Genomic DNA, 22,382 nt, shown 5'->3' on the forward strand with positions numbered 1-22,382 from the left:
CTCATAGCAGTGTGGTCGGAAAAGATACTTGATACGATTTCAATTTTCTTAAATTTACCAAGGCTTGATTTTTGACCCAACGTATGATCTGTCCTGGAGAATGTTCCATGAGCACTTGAGAAGAAAGCGTATTCTGTTGTTTTTGGATGGAATGTCCTATAAACATCAGTTAAGTCCCTCTTGTTTAATGTGTCATTTAAAGCTTGTGTTTCCCTATTTATTTTCATTTTTGATGATCTGTTCATTGGTGAAAGTGGGGTATTAAAGTCCCCCAGTGTTATTGTGTTACTGTTGATTTCTCCTTTTATGGCTGTTAGCATTTGCCTTATGTATTAAGGTGCTCCTGTGTTGGGTGCATAAATATTTACAATTGTTATATCTTCTTCTTGGATTTATCCCTTGATCATTATGTGGTGTTCTTTGTCTCTTGTAATAGTCTTTGTTTTAAAGTCTGTTTTGTCTGATACGAGAATTGCTGCTCCAGCTTTCTTTTGATTTCCATTTGCATGGAATATCTTTTTCCATCCCTTCACTTTCAGTCTGTATGTGTCCCTAGGTCTGAAGTGGGTCTCTTGTAGACAGTATGTATATGGATCTTGTTTTTGTATCCATTGACCGTCTGTGTCTTTTGGTTGGAGCATTTAATCCATTTACATTTAAGGTAATTATCGATATGTATGTTCCTGTTACCATTTCTTAATTGTTTTGGGTTTGTTTTTGTAGGTCTTTTCCTTCTCTTGTGTTTCCTGCCTAGAGAAGTTCCTTTAGCATTTGTTGTAAAGCTGGTTTGGTTATGCTGAATTCTCTTAGCTTTTGCTTGTCTGTAAAGGTTTTAATTTTTCCATCACATCTGAATGAGATCCTTGCTGGGTAGAGTAATCTTCGTTGTAGGTTTTTCCCTTTCATCACTTTAAATATGTCCTTCCACTCCCTTGTGGCTTGCAGAGTTTCTGCTGGAAGATCAGCTCTTAACCTTATGGGGATTCCCTTGTATTTTATTTGTTGCTTTTCCCTGCTGCTTTTAATATTTTTTCTTTGTATTTAGCTTTTGATAGTTTGATTAGTATGTGTCTTGGCATGTTTCTCCTTGGATTTATCCTGTATGGGACTCTCTGTGCTTCCTGGACTTGATTGACTATTTCCCCTCCCATGTTAGGGAAGTTTTCAACTATCATCTCTTCAAATAGTTTCTCAGACCCTTTCTTTTTCTCTTCTTCTCCTGAGACCACTATAATTCAAATGTTGGTGCATTTTATGTTGTCCCAGAGGTGTCTGGGACTGTCCTGAATTCTTTTCATTTTTTTTTTCTTTATTCTGCTCTGCAGTAGTTATTTCCACTATTTTATCTTCCAGGTCACTTATCCGTTCTTCTGCCTCAGTTATTCTGCTATTGACTCCTTCTAGAGAATTTTTAATTTTATTTATTGTGTTGTTCATCATTGTTTTTCTTCTGGGTCCATGTTAAACGTTTCTTGTATTTTCTTCATTCTATTTCCAAGCATTTGGATCATGTTTACTATCATTACTCTGAATTCTTTTTCTGGTAGACTGCCTATTTCCTCTTCATTTGTTTGGTCTGGTGGGTTTTTACCTTGCTCCTTCATCTGCTGTTTATTTCTGTGTCTTTTCATTTTGTTTAACTTACTGTGTTTGGGGGCTCCTTTTCACAGGCTGCAGGTTTGTAGTTCCCATTGTTTTTGGTGTCTGCCCCCAGTGGGTAAGGTTGGTTCAGTGGCTTGGGTAGGCTTCCTGGTGGAGGGAATTGGTGCCTGTGTTCTGTTGGGTGGGGCTGGATCTTGTGTTTCTGGTGGGCAGGGCTGCGTCTGGTGGTGTGTTTTGGGGTGTCTGTGAACTTAGTATGATTTTAGGCAGCCTCTCTGCTAATGGATGAGGTTGTTTTCCTGTCTTACTAGTTGTTTGGTGTGGGGCGTCCAGCGCTGGAATTTGCTGGCCACTGGGTGGAGCGGGGTCTTAGCAATGAGACGGAGATCTCTGGGAGAGCTCTGGCCGATTGATAATTACATGGGGCTGGGAGGTCTCTGGTGGTCCAGTGTCCTGAACTCGGCTCTCCCACCTCAGAGGCTCAGGCCTGACACCAGACTGGAGCACCAAGACCCTGTCAGCCACACGGCTCAGAAGACAAGGGAGAAAAAAAGAAGGGAAAATCAGTCAGTCAGTCAATAAAATTTTTTAAATTATTAAACTAATATAAAATAATTTAAATAAAGAAAGAGAGCAACCAAACCAATAAACAAATCCACCAGTGATAACAAGTGCTAAAAACTAAACTAAGGTAAACATAAAAATCAGAAACAAATCAGTTGCAGACAGCAAACCCAAGTCTGCAGTTGCTCCCAAAGTCCACCTCCTCAATTTGGGATGATTCGTTGTCTATTCAAGTATTCCACAGATGCAGCATACATCAAGTTGACTGTGGAGATTTAATCCGCTGCTCCTGAGGCTGCTGGGAGAGATTTCCCTTTCTCTTCTTTGTTCGCACAGCTCCTGGGGTTCAGCTTTGGATTTGGCCGTGCCTCTGTGTGTAGGTCGCCTTCAGGCATCTTTTCCCATCCAGACAGGATGGTGTTAAAGCAGCGCCTGATTAGGGGGCTCTGGTTCACTCATGCTGGGGAGAGGGAGGGGTACGGTAGTTATAACTGGAATGCGGGGCGAGCCTGCGGCGGCGAAGGCCAGTGTGACATTGCACCAGCCTGAGGCACGCCATCTGTTCTCCCGGGTAAGTTGTCCCTAGATCACAGGACCCTGGCAGTGGTGGGCTGCACAGGCTCCTGGGGGGTTGGGGGTGTGGACAGTGACCTGTGCTTGCACACGGGATTCTTGGTGGCTGCAGCAGCAGTGTTAGTGTTTCATGCCCATCTCTGGGGTCTGAGCTGATAGCCGCGGCTCATGCCCTTCTTTGGAGCTCGTTTAGGCGGTGCTCTGCCTTCTGTCGGCAGACGGGGAAGGAATCCTGTCTCCTCGCGCACCACAAAACAACAGTTTCTTGCCTCTCCGGCACGTGCAGACTTTTTCCCAGACTCCCACCCGGCTAGCTGTGGCACACCAGCCCCCTTCAGGCTGTGTCCATGCCACCAACCCCAGTCCTCTCCCTGGGATCTGACCTCCGAAGCCGGAGCCTCAGCTCCCAGCCCCCGCCCATCACGGCGGGTGAGCAGACAAGCCTCTCGGGCTGGTGAGTGCTGGTCGGCACCGATCCTCTGTGCGGGAATCTCCCCACTTTGCCCTCTGCACCCCTGTTGCTGCGCTCTCCTCCGTGGCTCCGAAGCTTGCCCCCACCACCCCCCGTCTCTGCCAGTGAAGGGGCTTCCTAGTGTGTGGAAACTTTTCCTCCTTCACAACTCCCTCCCTGAGGTGCAGGTCCCGCCCCTATTCTTTTGTGTCTGTTTTTTCTTTTGCCCTACCCAGGTACGTGGGGAGTTTCTTGCCTTTTGGGAGGTCTGAGGTCTTCTGCCAGCGTTCAGTAGGTGTTCTGTAGGAGCTGTTCCACATGTAGATGTATTTCTGATGTATTTGTGGGGAGGAAGGTGATCTCCGCGTCTTACTCCTCCGCCGTCTTGGAGGTCCCCCTCGGAGAGTTGTTAACATGGCCTGTCTGTATAAAGAAGTATCATTTCTAGGGTATGTATAAATTGAATTCACTTTTTCTAAAACAAATATTTATTGAGTACTAACAATGTATCACGTGCTGGTGATACTATGAGCTCATTACCTGAAAGGACCCCTCCAGAGGAGTGAGAGGAGAAGAGAGAGAGAAAACCAATAGGCACAATAGTGGTGGGTACAAAATACTGTGGGAATAAGAGGAAAGAGAGATTCTTGCAGGTGAGTGACTTCAGGAAGATTTCATTTAGGAATAAAGGCAATGTGTGATGTGCTGTGGGCATGCCAGGCAAAAGAAGTAGCACATGCAAAAGCAAGAAAACACAAAGAAGTGTGATGTATTTAGGGATCCACAAATAGTTCCATTTGGCTGGAGAATAGGCTCTATGGGAAAATGGTGGAGCAGGTAGCAGGTAGCAGACAGGTCATGAAGAGCCAGTAGTTTTTATTTTATCCTGTAGGCAGTGGGTAATCACTAAAGGATTTTGTCAGCAGGCGGGTGACATGATTTTTAGAAAATAGGTCTGATGGTGGCATGGGAAATGGACTAGAGACCAGTTAGGAAACCTGCAGTGGCCCCCAGGAAGACTTGAATTAAAGCAGTGACGGAGAGTGGAGAGGAGAAAATTTAGAAGGTAGAGTAGATAGGACTTAAGGGATTGGATGGTGGTTGATGAGAAATAGGAATTGAAGATAACAGGATCCTAGCTTGGATGACAGGAAGGATGACATCACCATTAATTATGATAAGGAATATAGAATGAACAGACAGAAAAGGTAATTCATGTATTCTTGCAAGTGTTAAATTTGAGTTATCTGTTGGCTGTCCCAGTACAGACACTCAGTGGGAAGTTGGAAATAGGGGTGCAGAGCCCAGGAGAGCGTTCAGGACTAAATATATAGATTTGAGAGTCCTCCTCATTTAGGTAGAAACAGAAGTGAATGAGGTCACCTGGGAGAGTCTGTTGAGTGAGAAGGAGGGAGAATGAAGTCCTGAACACCACCATGATTGGACAATTAGGGATAGACAGAAAAGCTGCCAGAAATGAAACAGTGTTCCTACCTCCACCCTCCCCAAAAGGTCAGAGAGACAGAAAGAACTAGAAGAGTGTTGGAAAGGAAAGAATCACAAATCAGACGTTGCACAGTGGTGAAGAGAGCTGAGCCTGGCAAAGGGCCTTTAGGGTTTGTAGTGAAGTCTCTGATGACTTTGAGGGCCCAGTGGGAGTAGAGTGATGGGGCGTTAGCCAGATTACAGTACCTGTAGGAGAAACCTTTACTGATGAAGGGAAGAGAGAGAGAGAGGATCCAGGAAGCTACAGGAGGATGTAGGACCCAGGAAGACTTTTTTTTTCCTTTTAAAATAGCTATAACTAAGAGTAAATGAGCTGGGAGTAGGGGGCAGAAGGAGGGAGAGGTTAGTAATCAACTTGTTGGCAAGATGTTAATTTAATTCTAATTTTGGAAAGAAATACTGAAAAATATGTCTTTTGTCAAGTGTACAGTTAATACTGCCTTTTAAATAATTGATACGGGGTTGCTGAAATCAACATATTAGTAACTTACAAGCTAGCCACCAGTGGCCTGCAGTTTTTCCTCTAGTCTTTTTCAAATTGTAAAAATCACATCAAGGAAAACAGTTGCTTAAAGGAGAAATTAAGTAGTTTGAGGACTGAGATCTCAGCTTCTCAGCTACTAAAAAGTGTCACTTTCTCATAACCTTTTTTTTAAATGAATTGGAATTTTTTTGATTGAATTTTTATCCTACTTAGCTTTATCTAAAATGTGACCTTTAAGAAAATATGAGAGGATGATGCTTTAGAACATCTCTTGTGGGTCCCTTATTACTGACTTATGGGTGATGACACTATTTGAAAGAATTGCCTGGAATTCAGAATTCTTTTCCCAAAAATGTCACTTGGATATCACAGATAGAATCTTCCAGAGTATTTGCGAGGTAGTCTGCTATGTTGGGTGTTGGATTTCTGCTTACGTCTTTAGGGCTTTGTAAGCTGTTTTTGGTATTTTATTATTTTTTTTAATAAATTTATTTATTTGTTTATTTATTTTTGGCTGCATTGGGGTCTTCGTTGCTGCATGCACGCTTTCTCTAGTTGCGGCGAGCAGGGGCTACTGTTCGTTGCGGTGCGCTGGCTTCTCATTGCGGTGCCTTCTCTTGTTGTGGAGCACAGGCTCTAGGCGCACAGGCTTCAGTAGTTGTGGCATGTGGGCTTAGTAGTTGTGGCGCACGGGCTTAGTTGCTCCACGGCATGTGGGATCTTCCCAGACCAGGGCTCGAACCCATGTCCCCTGCACTGGCAGGTGGATTCTTAACCACTGCGCCACCAGGGAAGTCCTGTTTTTGGTATTTTAATAACTGACCTGAAAGTGAGCGCTGTGAATTGCGAATTATGTATTAGAAGGTTGGGGTAGATTCACAGGTTTGGGATCTTTGTGGTTTCGCCTTTTGCTTTTCATTAAACAGGCCTAATGTCATTGATGCTCCAGGGAAAGTAGAGTAATTAGGGAAAAGAAAGCAGGAGTCAAAAAAAAAGAAAGCAGGAGTCAGGCTCTGAAACAATGAATTTACTAGGAGAAGGAAGGCTTGGGGTTGGTCTCTTGAAATTGGGAGCAGAACATGAAATTTCTAGAGGAAATTGCTATTTAATACGTACCTCAGGGTTTTCTGAATTTGTAGAACATTGACTCTTTGATGACATTTACTGTTTAAGCCCAAGTATCTTTATTTTTTTAGAACCGAAAAGTCTAGCTTCCATTTTTACAGGGTACGAAAACAATCCATGGAGTAGTTTAAATCATATACCTTGTGATATGAAACAGTAATTTTAAAATCGCAGGAGCTATTCAGCTCCATTTTTTTCTTTCCAATTACTAACATATAAATTGTTCAAAGGTGGGAATAGGAGCCTTGTTCTCCAACCTAATTTTGGAATTATCCGCTAGCAAGGGGAGTAAAACACCAATGAATTGAGAGTTTCATTTTTTTTCTTTTTTTCTTAACGGTTATCTCATTTTTTTATTACATTCCTGCACTCCTTTTAGAATACTTATTTTTCTGGGCAGATAACACTACTGCCAAGGCCTGGTAGTCTGAAAGCAGTATCAGTGATTGAATGGGAGTGGCTTGCGGTCCGGATCTCCACCTGTGTGAGCAGCGGAGAACCTGCCCTGGCCTTGATCTTGGCCCCACTCCTGGTGCTGCTTCCTGACACCTCTGTCACCTCTTCTGTAGAGTTCTGAGAAAGAGCGCTTTATTCACTCAGCCAGTACCTTTTAGGTGCTTATCATGTGTGGGGTGCTCTTTTCAGTACTTGGAATTCAGCAGTAGACAAGACAAACAAGATCTCTACTTTCAAGGGGTAAGTGGAGGTAACAAACAGATAAACTAAAAAATTGATGAGATAGTTTTAGATAATGATAAATACTATAAGAAATATAAGACAAGTTTAATGATAGAGAATGACAGGGTGGTAACACGGGGGTAAAGGGCTCCTTCATACGGTGTCAGGGAAATCCTCTCAGAAGAGATGATAATTTAGCAAAGAACAGAATGATTTTAAAAAGGGCCAGCTCTGTTGAGATGTAAGGGAAGGCAGAAGAGGCTGAGGGAGCACAGGACCCAAAGTCTGGAGTGAGCTGGCATGTGCGTGAAGCAGGAGGAAACCAGTCTAACGGGGCGGCTGGGGTGAGCAAGGAGGAGGGAGGCATGCAGGGGCTGTGTTAGGGTTGACTTCAGGATATGGAAAGGAACTTGTGTTAAGATGACTTGAGCTACAGTAGAGCCGTGAAAATGGATGCAGGGAAACCAGTTAGGAGGGGATTGTGGTAGCCCACATGAGAGGTGATGGTGCCTGGACAAGAGTGGTATAGTGGAGATGGACAGAAGTGAGTAGATGGGTGGAGAATAGCCCAAGCTCGGCACTCGGGGGAGTTTTGGGACAGACCAGTAGTCTCATCTCTTCCACAGCGTTCATCCTGGGACTCACTGAGCATGGGCACCTCCCCTTTAGCATCTGATTCATCCACCTTAGGTTGTCTTCTAAGGTTGTGCAAGGGAGAAAGCACAGCATGCTGAAGGGAGGTTAAAGGATTATAACCAAAAAGTTATCATCGCAGATTGTCAGAGGCTTTTGGAATTGCATCTCAGGGAACCTCGTATATCCTCCAGGTAGTCAGAGCAGTGGCCTCTTTTTATGAGATGAGGCTCCTTTCCAGGAGGGCTTCAGCTGACGGTGCTGCTAGGCTTAGATCTGTTTTACAGTTGCTTTTAGACATTACCAACGTCCTGCTAACCAAGGCGGTTCTGGGTCCACCGTCTTTGCTGTCTTTTACATATGGTAGGAATCCCATTACCCTCCCAAATTAAAGAATGAGGATCCGTGATCAGAAGAGTGTACTGAAGCTGTGTGTGATATCTACATCTGCATTTTAAAATCCTTATGCCTTTTCCACAGTGTCTGCTGCACAGAGCTTTACACCCCCAGGAGCCTCTGCCCCCAATTCAGCAACACGTTTTGAATATGCTGGATCCCCCCACTGAGGTGACAGCTAAATGTCAGGTTCCTGTCTCTAAAATAAAGACCCTTTTCCCTCTGACTGAAGTCCTCAAGAAAAAGGACCAAGTGACTGCTCAGGACATTTTCCCAGATAAGTGAGTACTCGATGGAACTATGTGTGACGCTGGAACACAAAGATTGGTTGTGGTCTTAGAGGGGCTGTGGCATTAAGGGTTGCAACCTGGGTTTGTGGAATCACAAAGGTGGGAGGAAGAAACCTTTTGCTATTTGAGCCTTTCATTGGAAATCCTGGTTTCTCACATCTGTCCACTGTAGATATATTTTATCCTTGTGCACCTAGAAATTAGAGCTACCTTTGGGGTTGTTGACTTTTTGATCAGCATCAGATTCTTGATGAATTATATATATAGGAAGACAAACAATCTTTGAATATCTAAGACTGAATTTTAACATTTTTAAAGTAAAGGGCTGAGGATGAGAGAAGAGGGGTAAAAGTCGTAAGGTTTTTCGTTTTGGAGGTAAGGTGTCAGGAGAATATCGGTGAGATTTTGGGAGGGAAAATGGGAAGAATGAAAAACCTGGCCCTCGTTGTGCTGTTACTGTGTTGATGTGCTTGGATATACCATTAGTGAGGTGTAGTTTAAGGATTGTAAAATGGTTTTCATATCCTTAGATAAAGCTCTCAGGTAGCTATTAAGTGTTTTTTCCCCACATCAAGTCTGTTTAGAATTATATCAGTTTCCATTCAAAGCAGAACAAAAACAAACCTTAAGAAGCTGTTCTTATCCAGAATTATTTGGGTGTGTGACATTGATTTTACCAGGTTTTGGTTTTATTATTGGTGACTTTTCCTCCCAAATCAAAAGGATCTACTCATTTCTTTAGGTTGCATTCCAAGATCCAGTTTTAGATCACAGTTTTTTTCCTTTTTCTTTGATTTCCTTCCCACGGCTGTGTCTGCATTGACAAAGTAAAGCTTGTATTTGTAAATACCCCATTGGACCAGTATTGAGTAATTTCCAGAAACCTTCAATTTACAGGGTTCTGTAAATTGTTAATTTAGTGAATTATCTGCCAAGTTGAAAAGACAGGTTTGCATTTTCGGTGGCTTTTTAGAGGTTAATACCCTAAACTTTGTCAGAATTGGGGGGAAAAGAAAAAAAAACCAATCATGGGATTGAAAGATTCTCTCATGTGCATTTCTAACACATCCTGGAGGCTTTTATGTTTCTTTTTAGTCTGTCATGCCTTCTTCTACATAGGAAGACTGTCACTAAAAATCTACTTCTGCTTTCCTCATCTACCTAGATCCCTCTGGATTCGTATCTTAGAACAGTTCAGTAAAATTCTGAGTCGTTTTCTTCCCATGACAGCCTTGCCTTAGTCTCTTCTGCAGTCATATGGCTGTTCCTCTCTGTGTATTAAAGCTCCAGTTCATGATCTTGATTACCTTCTGGTATTGTGGGAAAGAAGTGGGCCATTTTCTCCTCCTCCTGCTGATTAAACTGTAAATTAGCTGGTTAAAAAAAAACATACCAGCTAGACCCAGAAGGCTGTTCTGTGATTTGATCCCTGCTGTGATTACACCTTCAGCCCTGTTCCCGTCTCTCACTTTCAGGAAGCTTGAGCCTGCCAGGCTTCTTGTTCTCTGCCCCCATAATGGGTTTGTTTTGCCACACAGCCAAATTAGCTGTGGGGGGCCGGAGAATAATCTTGCGCACACACACCTACGCACACCCCAATTCTCTACTCTTCCTTCTCAGAAGTCTTAGTTTTTAAGAACTGCAGAAATGACACATTTAACAAATATTCATTGAGCACCTCCTATATTCAAGAATGACTGAGTCCTTCTGCAGGGTTCTTACAGCCACTCAATTTTTGTGATAAGGCTCCAATCAGCTTTACAGGTGGTCTCCCTAAGGGAAAGAAGGATTGCTAACAACCAGCTATGTTTTTGTGTATATTCAGCATCCCTGTATCCAGGGTACATACTTCCAGTATACAGATGAGGGGCTGAGATGGGGGGAGGGGCACATGTCTGTTCAGGAAGTGTCAGAGGCCAAGGAAAGACCTCTGAGCTAGGAGTCTCTAGTTTTCATTCCAGCTTTTTCACTCTTGATCTAATTTTGTTTACATAATTTTACCTTTATGAGAGTTCCTTCATCTAAAAACAGGCTCATCGTAAGAGACATTATAACAGTAAAATCACAGATATTAAAGGACTTTAAACTATTTGGAGGGAAGGCAGTAGTCAAAACCCAGAGCAGTAATACTGTCATTATCAATAAAAACACTGAATATTTGAGAAGATCTACTATTCATGCTGAACCTGTTCAATCCCTAGTGTTGAAGTGATTTCTTCAGTTCAAGAGGGTAAAAGTACCATCTCACACTGCATTCCAAAAATGCACTGAATATTACCCTCATCACAGAGAAGCATTGCTTCCCTTAATGTTGCTGGACACCCTTGCAATGAAAGTAGCATCTCTTGGACAGAACTTACATGAGAATAGGGACATCTGAGGTCTGATCCTGCCTATGGAACTAATACGTGATCTTGATTTCTTTTTATCTCTATATGCAAATAGTGTAAAGTTTTCTACTTTTTTCAAGTCCCCTAAGACCCCAGTCCCTACTTACTGTCAGAGACCAACCTCACCTGGTTTTACTGGCTAAAACTTCAGACTCCAGGGTCAAGATAGTGTGAGTTGGTCCCCTTGCTCTGCAGTGTGACCTTAGTTGCAAGTTGCTTATCCTCCCTAAGCCTCAGTTTCCTCATGGGTAAGTAGGGATAATAGGAATATCTGTCTCATAGAGTTGTCATGCAGGTTAGTTGAGTAATATATGCTGTTCACTGTTCACTGTTGTCACCCTAGAATGGCACAGTGCCGAACACATAGTAAGAATATAGTGTTTGTGAAGAGATGATTTACAAAATCCTAGTCCTGTCCCTAGCACATTTTCAACAACTACGGCAGTGGCGACGATCATGATGGTGATTTCACAGAGAAAACAGAAGCCAGTAGGCGGGAACGTCTCAGTTTTCTGGCCCATCTTACCTAAAAACATACCTGTATGGCATCTGCCTTTACTTCCTTTTTTCCTGCCTCAGTGGAAGAGGGTACCTCATCCTGTCCCAAGTTAATCCTTTCACCTGTGTCCTGGGATGCTATTTCTGTGCCATCTGGTACCTCAGTCCACTGATAATTTCTTCCTTCCTTCTGTATCTTCAGCTTCTCCCTCTGTACCAACTCCTTTCTCTCCACACATTAACATTTTATTTCTATCCTCTAAAAGAAGATGAAGTAATCCCCTCAGTTTCCTCTCTCTAATTACTACCTGTTATCATCATCTTTTCTTCCATAGCCAGGCTTATTAGCAGAAGAACCTATACTGCTTCTTTTCCTAGCACTCACTGGCTCGGCCTTCTGCCCCCACCACTGCCCTGAAACTGGTCTTCTAAAAGACACTAACTGGGCTTCCCTGGTGGCATAGTGGTTGCGAGTCCGCCTGCCGATGCAGGAGACATGGGTTCGTGCCCCGGTCCGGGAAGATCCCACATGCCGTGGAGCGGCTGGGCCCGTGAGCCATGGCCGCTGAGCCTGCGCGTCCGGAGCCTGTGCTCAGCAGCGGGAGGGGCCGCAACGGTGAGAGGCCCGCGTACCGCAAAAAAAATAAAATAAAAGACACCAACTGCTGGATTTACTTAAGCGTGGCAGTCCTTTTCTTTCGTTTTTTTTTTGGTTTTTTGTTTTTTTGCGGTACGTGGGCCTCTCACTGTTGCGGCCTCTCCCGTTGTGGAGCACAGGCTCCGGACACGCAGGCTCAGCGGCCATGGCTCACGGGCCCAGCCGCTCCACGGCATGTGGGATCTTCCCGGACCGGGGCACGAACCCGTGTCTCCTGCATCGGCAGGCAGACTCGGAACCACTGTGCCACCAGTGAAGCCCCCTTTTCTTTCTTGACCTCTTTGTGGCACATGACATTGTCAGTTATCCTTTCCCTCTTGAAACTCATATGTCTTCCTTAACTTCAGATTCTCCAGATTTTTCCCTCTAAACCTTTAACAGGCTCCCTCTCAGATTCCTCTGGGGGCTGCTTTTCTTTCCCCACCAACCTTAAATGTTGATGTTTTGTAGGACTCCTCCTCTAAAAGAGCTGACATTTATTGGACATAGGTATGTATTATCTGTTTGCATCCTTTTGGCCATCTTATGAAGTAGATTCTTTTATTCACTTCATCTTAAAGCTGAGGACACTGAGGCTTAGAGGAGATAAGAAACTTCCTCAGTATCACAGCTGGTTAAGCGATGGAGATGGATTTAAACGCAGGCAGTTTGACCCCAGAGCTTACACTCTCAACGATTATGCCAGACTGCACATCCTAAGACCTTTATTATCAATATTTCACATATGGGTCTCCAAAAATAACTAAAAATCTTGTCTATCCTAATATACTTCCATCTTATCCACTGGATCTTAAGTGTCTACAGATAACTCAAGTTCAGTATGTCCAGAAGTGACTTCATCACCTTTCTCTTTCCACACTCCTTTCAACCCCCTCTTCATGCTGTGATTCTCTATTTCAGTGAATGACACCTAATTTCCAGGGAATCATCCCTTTTCTTCACTCCCCACATCTAATTGGCTTACCAAGTTGTATTAGATTTACCTCAAGTTCACTCCTTTTGCTTCAGGTTAGTACAGTGGCTAATAGCATTGATTTGGATCAAAACCCAAGTATTTCTTTTTTAATTTTTTTTTCCTTTTCATTTATATATTTATTTATTTTTGGCTGCGTTGAGATACGCAGGCTTCTCATTGCGGTGGCTTCTCTTGTTGCAGAGCACGGGCTCCAGGTGCGCAGGCTCAGTAGCTGTGGCTCATGGGCTCGGTAGCTATAGCTCGTGGGCTCTAGAGCGTAGGCTCAGTAGTTGTGGCACGCGGGCTTATTTGCTCCGCGGCATGTGGGATCTTCCGAGACCAGGGCTTGAACCCATGTCCCCTGCATTGGCAGGCAGATGCTTAACCACTGTACCACCAGGGAAGTCCCTCAAGTATTTCTTTTTAATAGTGGTTAAAATTGGCAAGTTCCTCTGTGCCAAGTTGTGATAACAAATACCTGCCTTTTAGGAGGCTGTTTAGGAGAGTGGTTAAAAGTCCAGAGTTGGCTGTGGACCCCTTACTGAGTGCTTTAGACAAGGTCAGGCCCTTTTGAGGCTTGGTTTGCTTAATTGTAAAGGGACAATAACAATAGCTGACTCGTGTGCTTGGCTTCGTGACCGATGGTGAGTTACTTCTTACTAGCATTGCCCACTGCCATTGCTTTTATGTAGGTTTCATTTTAGCCTGCTTTACTGAGATAACCCCTTGACTGATTCCCCTAATTCCAGTCTTAGCCCCTTCCCATCCATTCTGCATTCTGCTATCTGAGTGATGTTTTTAAAAACAAATCTGATCACATCACTCCCTTACTTAAAATTCTTTAATGCAGTGATTCTTAATCTGTGTGTGTTTGTGTGTGATGGACCCTTTGGATAATCTGATAAAAACTGTGAACCTTCTCCCCAGGAAAATGCCCTAACATAATAAATTTTGCATGTAGTTTTAGGTGGTTCACAAATTCCTTGATGTCATCCTTGGATGCCTGATTGAAAACCTTTGCTTTCATGGCTTTCCATTACCTTCAGCTTAAGACCAAATTCTGTTACACAAATGAGAAAACCCAGATAAGCAGAAGGAAGAGAAATGTCTGTCCAGCTACCTGGAGAACCACTTTCTTTCCTCACAGTTTGTGTCTACAATTTAGATATTTTCTATCCTCATCTCTCACTACTTCCCAGCTTGCACTTCATGCCCCAGCCCAACATAGCTGCCTGCTTTCCTCTCAAAGGAATATGTTGCTTACCACAATATTTTCTTAATTGCCTGTTTATATATTTATCTTTTTTATTTGGCTGAATTTCTTGAAGGTGATGATTATTAACTTTTATATATTTAGAATCTAGAGCCTAATTTAGGGGTCCACACATAGTAAGTATTAGGTAAATGTGTGGCTAAATAAATGAATTACAAGATTTATACTCCGGCTTCCCTGGTGGCGCAGTGGTTGAGAGTCTGCCTGCCGATGCAGGGGACACGGGTTCGTGCCCCGGTTCGGGAAGATCCCACATGCTGCGGAGCGGCTGGGCCTGTGAGCCATGGCCGCTGGGCCTGCGCGTCCGGAGCCTGTGCTACTCAACGGGAGAGTCCACAGCAGTGAGAGGCCCGCATACCGCAAAAAAAAAAAAAAGATTTATACTCATATATGAACGAAAAGGAGAAGAGGAGAAAGAACAACAAATTATCCAGGGTTCCAACATCCAAATGCAGCAGCTGTTAACATTTCTGTGTCTGCTGTGACCTTGCATGGATAATGTGTACCTTCCAGAGCTCAGCTCCCTCATAGATAATTTGGGGATGAGAGTCATTGTGCTTTCCTACTTCAGATAGACATTATGAGTTTAATATATGTAAAATTCCTAATTAAATCCTGTTAAATGATTCAATCTTGAGATTATTAAACATATTAAATTTTCACTACTTTCTGCTATTTTCTGGACTTGCCTTTACCTGCCCAGTTCTGGCAAATTAGTATATATGTCTCCTATTCTTCCTTCTCTAGAATCTTATTTGGGAGGGTTTAAGAAACTCTTCATGTGATTCAACCTTGTATTTTCACGGAACTTAGCATAGTGCTTTGTATGTTTAATGCCTCTTAATACCACTATGTAAGTTAATTTGTATTTTTGGAAGAGAATAGGTGAATAGTTGATATGGTACTTTTTGTTGTAGTGTTCTCCTGAGGAACAAACTGAAGATCAGAGAGAACAGTAACTTACTAGACTCTAAACTCTAGACATACAAAAATTAATACACAGTCAATACCTTCAAGAAGGTGTAAGATTCCAGGGCTAGCCAGTGGCAAAACTGAGACTAGAATCTGGGTCTTTTTCCTCCAAATCTTCAGCAGTACCATGTTGTCTTTCTCTTGGGAAGAACCGGCAAAGGTTAACTGAAGTGGCTGTGACTTTTTTTTTTTTAAAGAACTCAAATTCTGATAGAATTTCATGCTGCCTCAGGTTTGTGCATTTTCCCTCCATTTTTGCACCAAGGCTTTGTGTGTTTATTTCTTATTCTCCTTGAGGGAAAGGGCTTTGAATGACTCACCCCTTATCTCTTGTTTACTTCTCAAAAGGAAGAAGGCAAGTGGTGAATGGGAAAGATGTCAAGTAATAAAACTTAATTCTTGTTTGTAAGGCCGTAATGATTACTTTAGTTCTTTCATCTGGCTGTAAGAGGAGATTCATTATTGAAATACCATTGAATAAGCTAACTTAGGTCTTACTTTGCTTTATTTTTAGGATAACCTCTTCAAGCCTCACTGTTTGAAAGTTGGGCTTTTGAATAAAAACATCACATTTAGAAATAGTTACTAATAGTACTCTTAGTTACTAATTTCCCTTCTCATTCAGCCATTTCTTGATAGCTGCTTTTGCCCTAGATTGATTATTTGTCTGGGAGAAAAATCTTCATAATCTCTTGTGTTCAGCATCTTAAGGGAGATTATGGGCAGAGTCTTTGGATTTTTTTTCTCCTTTGCAATTGACTTGACCTCCTTTTGACTTTAGGCAGGCTGTTAAAGCCTGCTTGTTACTTGAAGCAAGATGTTCGATATCCTTCCTCTTTCCCTTATCACACAGATGCTTTTGGACTCTGTTAGCATATTGCCCAAGACAGAATTAGGTTTATAAAGGCACAGATTAAACGTTTTCTTTTGAAAGTGGTTTTTTATAGTTTAAGACTTCTCTAAGAGCAAGCTTTTGCATGTTTGAGGATTGTCTAGTAAGTTTTGACAGCTGTAAGTAGAAGCTTATAAAGCTCTCACATACACGATGGAGAAGACAGGTTATTAGACACAAAGGTCTTCTATGTACATGGAAAGCTAATAGCTATCAATTCTTAGGCAGAAACTAGCAAATAATAACTGAAGGGTAAATGGGTTTCATACTGAAATGCTAAGTTTCCATTATCTATGCTTGCAGTTTCATCTTTTGAAAGGGCTTTGTGATGCAGCTGCTAATTCTGATTTCCCTACTGCTGGAAACAAAGCCAGGGCTGCTCCAGTCAGGCTGTCAGGGGTCCAGAGGGTGGGAAAGGGAGGCAGCCGTTTGTAAAGGAGGACTAAGTGCAGCTGCTTATTTTTGAGTCTTGAAAAATAAATTTGTACTTTTCACATTAGCAATTCTGGGTTTTGTATTGTTTGTTCAGTTTTAAGGGGAAAGAAAAAAAAAAACCCAAACATTTATTTCTTTTCCAGCCATGAAGAGGGACCCACCTCTAAAAAACTGAAGACCGAGGGAGATGAAGCCCACTTTAGTGTTTCCAGCCTGGCTGAAGGCAGTGTCACCCGTGTAAGCAGAACTTGTCGGGTGTGCTCCCCTCTTTCAGGAAGGTTGGGGCTTGGGGAGATTGCATCAATTTTTGTTAGTCTTTTAACGTAGCACTTTCCTTGGTCCTTTCAACATATAAGCCATACATGTCCATCCCACACTTTTTCCTTTAATTATTGTCAGTGAATTACCTATAGAATTATTTATATTGATATATAGTACATAGAGCACTATATAGTATATAGAGCGTGAAACATCACTTTCGTAGAGTTTTCTTGGTAACTTCATTTTGCAGCTTTCTGTTTAGTCACAATGGTAGGATAAGTGTGGGGGGGTTAATGATACGAGTCTTAATCTCCAAGTATGTAAGCTTTAAGAGTATAATTCTCTTTTTTCTAATATACAACTTCATAACAGTTTTCACTAGTTTAGGATTTCCCCAAACCAGGTATCCTTTGACACTTGAGATCTTCTTTATTTAATGGGATGGTTTTTGGAACTTGAATGTATTGCCTTGTTTTAAGTGGCATTATTTTGAATCAGTGGATCTTAAAAATTGTCCCTCACTACTAGCCAAATATACTAGGAAGGATAGCTAGCCCTAGGGCATACCTTTTCCCCACCTGAAAAAGTAATGCTCTCAGAAAAACTGAATGTCTGAAAAATGATTTGGATTTTATTTCAATGTCTTGTAGTAAAGGAAAAAACATCATGACCTTATTTATTCTGGGAGCTTTTCTGACTGCTATATACCAGAGTTGACTGGAAACTTTAATACATTTTGTACCAACATTTCCCAGCCATTGTAGAATCCCATTGTCTTCTCCCCCTCGAGCTGAACTTAAGCCCTATTAAGGTTGGGATCGGAAGGTAAAAGACATAGGTATGATCAGAAAGTGCCGTATAGTGTGGCAGAGCTTTTCTTCTTTGAAACTTTCCCACCTAGCACTGATTTGCTTTTACTCTGGGGGACATGTTTAGTTTGGACATGTTTGAATAGTCTACCAAAACTTCAATGCCAGAGGGTCAGCAGCAGCCCCCAGGAAGGACAGTTCAGTGAATTAAGCATCAGGCTGTTATTTCTCGTGTCATCTTAGTGGAACAAAGGTATTCTGAACTGACCCTGCACTGCAGAATCCTCCCGTTCCTAATTGGTTGGGTGTCAGGATGGACAGGCAGTCTGCCACATAAAGCCTTCCAACTGGGCCGCCTGGTGCTGGGTGCCTTGGGTCATACTTCTGACCCATCCGGAAAGAAGTCAGTTTGCATGAGGAGAGGTAAGTGAAAATACGGACAGAGGACAGCCCTTTGACCACAGGAATCCACTAGCTTTTAACAGATCCGTAGAAATGAAAATGAACAGAAAAGGGCCTTCACTTTGTCGTTGCCTCTATTTTATGAGAACACACTTATTACATTAAGCTGTCTTGTCTTGCCTGGGTGCTGCCAAAAAGAGAAGTGACCTGCAGTTTCATTGTCTGTGGGTGTGTTCTAGGTTGGAAGTGTGAATCCTGCTGAAAACTTCCGTGTTCTAGTGAGGCAGAAGAAGACCAGCTTTGAGGAAGGTAAGAGATGTGCTGTAGGCTTTGCAGCTAAGGAAAAGTGGTTAATTAGGTTAACTGATTTAAGCCTAGACTAGTAAGTGTCACCTTTGGTCATAGTGCCTCATATAGCCGTTTTCTTTCCTGGTGGATCTTTGTGACTGTCCCTTGTTAGTAAGCTCACCGAGGTAACATGAGCACAGGAGGGTAAACTCAGCACAGGGCTGCTAAACAGAGACGAGCTAATTTGTAGGTCTCCCTGTTAAGAAAACTGGGGGCCAGAATCTTGGAGCTTTTAGTTCCACTTCAGTGAAATCCTTTGGGAATAAAACGTTTTTGTGTCATATCTTTCTATTTTCTGAGACATATAATTTTTGTTCTCTCCTAATAAGAGTTTCAGCCCCTTGACAATAATCTCGGAAAGACCTTACTGCTGCCCTTAGATTTGATCCTTCTGAAATTGACCCTGTCCTCACATTTTTCTTTTCAGATATAACCTAGAATTCTATTTAGGCTTGAGCTGATATTAAAACAGCTTTGAGGGATGGATAGAGTGTCTCAGACTGACATTCATTCACTTGATTGCATTCAGGTTCCTGTTCATTCACCTTTAATGAATGGCAGCTGGCAATTGTAATCCTGCAGGTTTCTGTATATAACAGTATTGCATTCATTATTGCTACCCAGGGTCAGGACTGCGAGCTGCCTTCTCTGAGTGTTTATGTTCATGTGTGCACAGAACCTTCTCTTCCAACTTCTTGGCATTTTGGGGGAAATGAGTCCTAAATGCCTAGAAACATTACAGCTTTTTAATCATCTATAGTACCTAGCATAGGTCTAGGGGCCTTACCGCTTAGAGTGTGAGAATCCTAGCAAGATGCCTAGACTTCCTGTGCTGTTGCCCAAAGGCAGTTATAACCAGCTGAGAGCATATAATCTGCCAGGCCAAATCTTGGTGGGAACACAGAGGCCAAGCCCATGAGAATTTCCTGAGGAAGACCAGCTCCATCCTCATGGTAATCTGCATTCTTTTAGGTGGGGTGTGTACGTTTTGTGTTCTGAGAATGGGGAAGAGCTTTTTGCCCTGTTAAAGACTGACGTATAGAAGAAAACCTTGAGTTTTAACATAAAACAAAACTACATATAAATAGAAGGAGGAAATCTAAAATTAAAGTGACAGCTTCCAGAAGGATTGGGGGAAACAGTACTTCAGAATTTCTCTCCTTCTAATACTGGGTTAATCAAATGAGGCTTTCACAGCATTGAACCTGTCTTGTCTCTTAGGCTGCATATTGTGACTGTGTGTTTGGAAGGGGGCAGAAACACCGCTGTGACAAGTCAACGAACTCGGTCATCTATCATGGTTGTTGTGTTTTTGAAGACAGATTGAGGCCTTCTTATCTTGTGATGATATGTTATGGATTACATCAGCCAAAGTCAAAGGTCGTCCCTTTGGAAGTAATTGGTCTTCCTGGTTGGTGTGGGTGTGATCTCTTCAGGGACCTAATGTAGCAACATCACCATTATAAAGGCAGCCTACTAGTTAGTTCAGGTCATCGTGCTGGCATCTACTCTTTGTCTCGGTTATTCCACACAGCGGTCCTGCAGAGTCACGTGAGCAAGTGGAGAAAGTAGTAGAGCTCCAACAGCTGGTGTCAGAATTTTCTGAAAAAGAAAGTTATGTTTATTGGGAAAATACTTTGATAAGTCTTTGGGGTAGAGACTGAGTCTGTGTCCCCAGGCTTGGTTGTTGGCCAGTGCTGGGGTTCAGAGGAGGGGGAAGCTGCTAGCACCATAGAAGTGGAAAAACTGGAGCTAGTTCAGGAGGGAAGGGGGTGAGGAGAACAGGTAAGAGGGAGAGGAAGTGAATGAATTTATGTAAGGGCACAGCGTTCTGCAGTACGTTCCCAGCTCATGACTGCAGATACTCGGTGTCAGTAAAACTCTGGAATGCTTGGCTGGAGTGCTCCATCTGGGGAAACTGGTGAGGAGGCAGTTTGGGGTCTGAAAGTCCTTCAGGCAGAGCAGAGAAAGCTCCTGAGAGCACCAGAGGCCAGAGTCTAAAGAGGTCATGAGAGAGTAAATTCCTGAGAATTTGCTTACATCTTAGGAAAACAGTGTTTCTCCTAGACTAATTGGGGATTTAAAGCAGTCTTGTGAAAATAACAAGGGCAAGTGGCCCCTCGATGGCATATAGATTATAATAGGTATTATTATTCCCATTTTATAGGTGGAAAAAACTGTAAAACTGGAAGAAATGAACTTCCCCTCCAAATCACACAGGGATTCAAATCCATGTCTCCTTCAAATACTGGATTTTTCTACCTAGCAGTACTATTTCTCCTGATTCCTAATGCCTTCCTTTCCTACACGCTTCTTTGTTTAAACATTATAAGGTCAAGCATCTCAAACCTTGTGCCCATAGATAGGATTTTTGATGAGTAGACGGTTCTTTTCTGTTGAACGTGACTGCATGCTGGCACGTTGTAGTGCTGTGATGGTGGATGTCCCTCTGTACCTCCATCTGGGACTTATCAGTCAGAGATCTCCAGTGACCTCACAAAAGCAGACTTTCTGCAGAGCTGCAAGAAAATGGGACTGCCCACTTGTTAGCAACTAGTTCTGTTTCATGGTCCTAAATTGGCTTCCCTTTTTTGCTTCAAGCTCCAGAAATTTTGTTTCTTCATTACTTTTCTACCTTTGTTCTTCTACTTGGATATCTCTTTGCTAAGCTCTTTGTGAGCCAGGACTCACCTTGCAAGCCCAAAGTACCCCTCCAGACTTAAAGCTGCCTCCCTGATATTGGCCTTCTAGAGGCAGAAGCCCTTCTCTTCTCTTTAGTGTATCTGTTTTTTAAATTCAGTTGCCAAAAGCATGATTAATATTAGATAGTTTTACCCTTAGTTAGAACTTGGCCCTTTCACCTATTGTTACAAACTAAAATATGGGTGTAATTCCTTTTTACCTGTACTAGTAGCAGAGTCATACTGAGAGTATTGTGACCCTATCCCCTTGACATCAGCAGTAGGCAGCTACACATTTTCTTATCTAGTTTTTGGTGTGAGGGATGTTTCTTGTCCTACGATTATTGGCATAGAGTAGATAACACTGAACCCCAGGAATGTGTTCTTTCTGGCTGTTGATGCTTCTCTAAGATGTCTTTGATTCTCAGGTGTTCTTCTTTTTCTGGTCCCTTTCTTTCTCCCTCACTACCCACCCACTCTTCTATTACTACAGCTTTAAAATAGAAAATTCTTGATCACAGCTGTATATATAATAATAATCATCGCTCAGTTGTGAAAGTGGGGTTGTTTCCCTCACATAGTATTCGTAAGCACATCGGCACCATCATCTGTGATGTCTGTTGTGTGTAGTTGTGGATTATTGGAGAACCTGAGTCCACAGAGTTCTCAGAGACTCCTCAGCAGTGACAGGGTGGCAGAGCTCTGTTCCACCAAGCTGAATTCACAGGAGCCTGATTGGTTGAAAAGCCAGCCTGTCAAGAAAAGGCATCCTAAGTAGAAGTGGTATGGACTCCTATTCGGGGTCTGTTATTTAACATTAGATTAATGTGCAGTGAGTGTAATGTGCACACATCCGTTTGATAGATGATGATGACTTTATTCTGTGGCTACTGAGATATTTCATTTTTCTCACATCTCTTTCCTCTCTCTCGCTTTGTTTGGATCACATCTCATCCTCAAGTCTGCTGCCTTTGTTCTCTAACCTATCTTATTCTCATACATCAAACAACATCCTTTCAATTTCAAAGGACATTTCTTAAAATTCACTTCTGCAAGATCTCCCAAAATTAGGCAGAACGTTATTACCACAATTAGTAATAAAGTTATATTATTCAGCAAAGTCAAATAGATAATTTTTTTCAACTCTGTGGGTAGAGCAGTTTACTTACACACATTATATGATTTTCTGCCATGAATCAAGCCTAACCTGTGGATTCTCAAGAGTTGGGATCTAGGAGAAGTTTCGTGTGTGTGTGTGTGTGTGTGTGTGTGTTGTGTATTTTCTCTTTTTAATGGTGTATTCATCTTGGCTATGGATTACGTAACCCATTAAAGCTCTTTCCAGATAAACATAAGAAGATAAAAATATGGCCTTTATTGTTTTGCACAGAGCTGGTAAATTTAAGAAAAATAACCTCCATTAAATACCTTGAACGTCTTGGAAGAAGGATACTAAATACAAACAGAAGTAAAATTTTAAGTATCTTTAGCTGTATAAAAGTTTTG

The 22,382-nt window shown here is 42.4% G+C and overlaps 1 protein-coding gene across 1 annotated transcript in view; it reads left to right on the forward strand.

Moving 5' to 3' along the window:
- XRCC5 (X-ray repair cross complementing 5) overlaps positions 1-22,382 on the forward strand; it is a 99,423-nt gene that overhangs the window by 37,824 nt on the left and 39,217 nt on the right. The window contains exons 14-16 of the mRNA XM_079924063.1: positions 8,097-8,293; positions 16,519-16,612; positions 18,087-18,156. Of these exons, the coding sequence (XP_079780189.1) occupies positions 8,097-8,293; positions 16,519-16,612; positions 18,087-18,156 (361 nt within the window). The remainder of the gene's footprint in view (positions 1-8,096; positions 8,294-16,518; positions 16,613-18,086; positions 18,157-22,382) is intronic.

Source organism: Stenella coeruleoalba (assembly GCF_951394435.1).
Source record: "Stenella coeruleoalba genome assembly, chromosome: 6".
Lineage (NCBI taxonomy): Eukaryota > Metazoa > Chordata > Mammalia > Artiodactyla > Delphinidae > Stenella > Stenella coeruleoalba.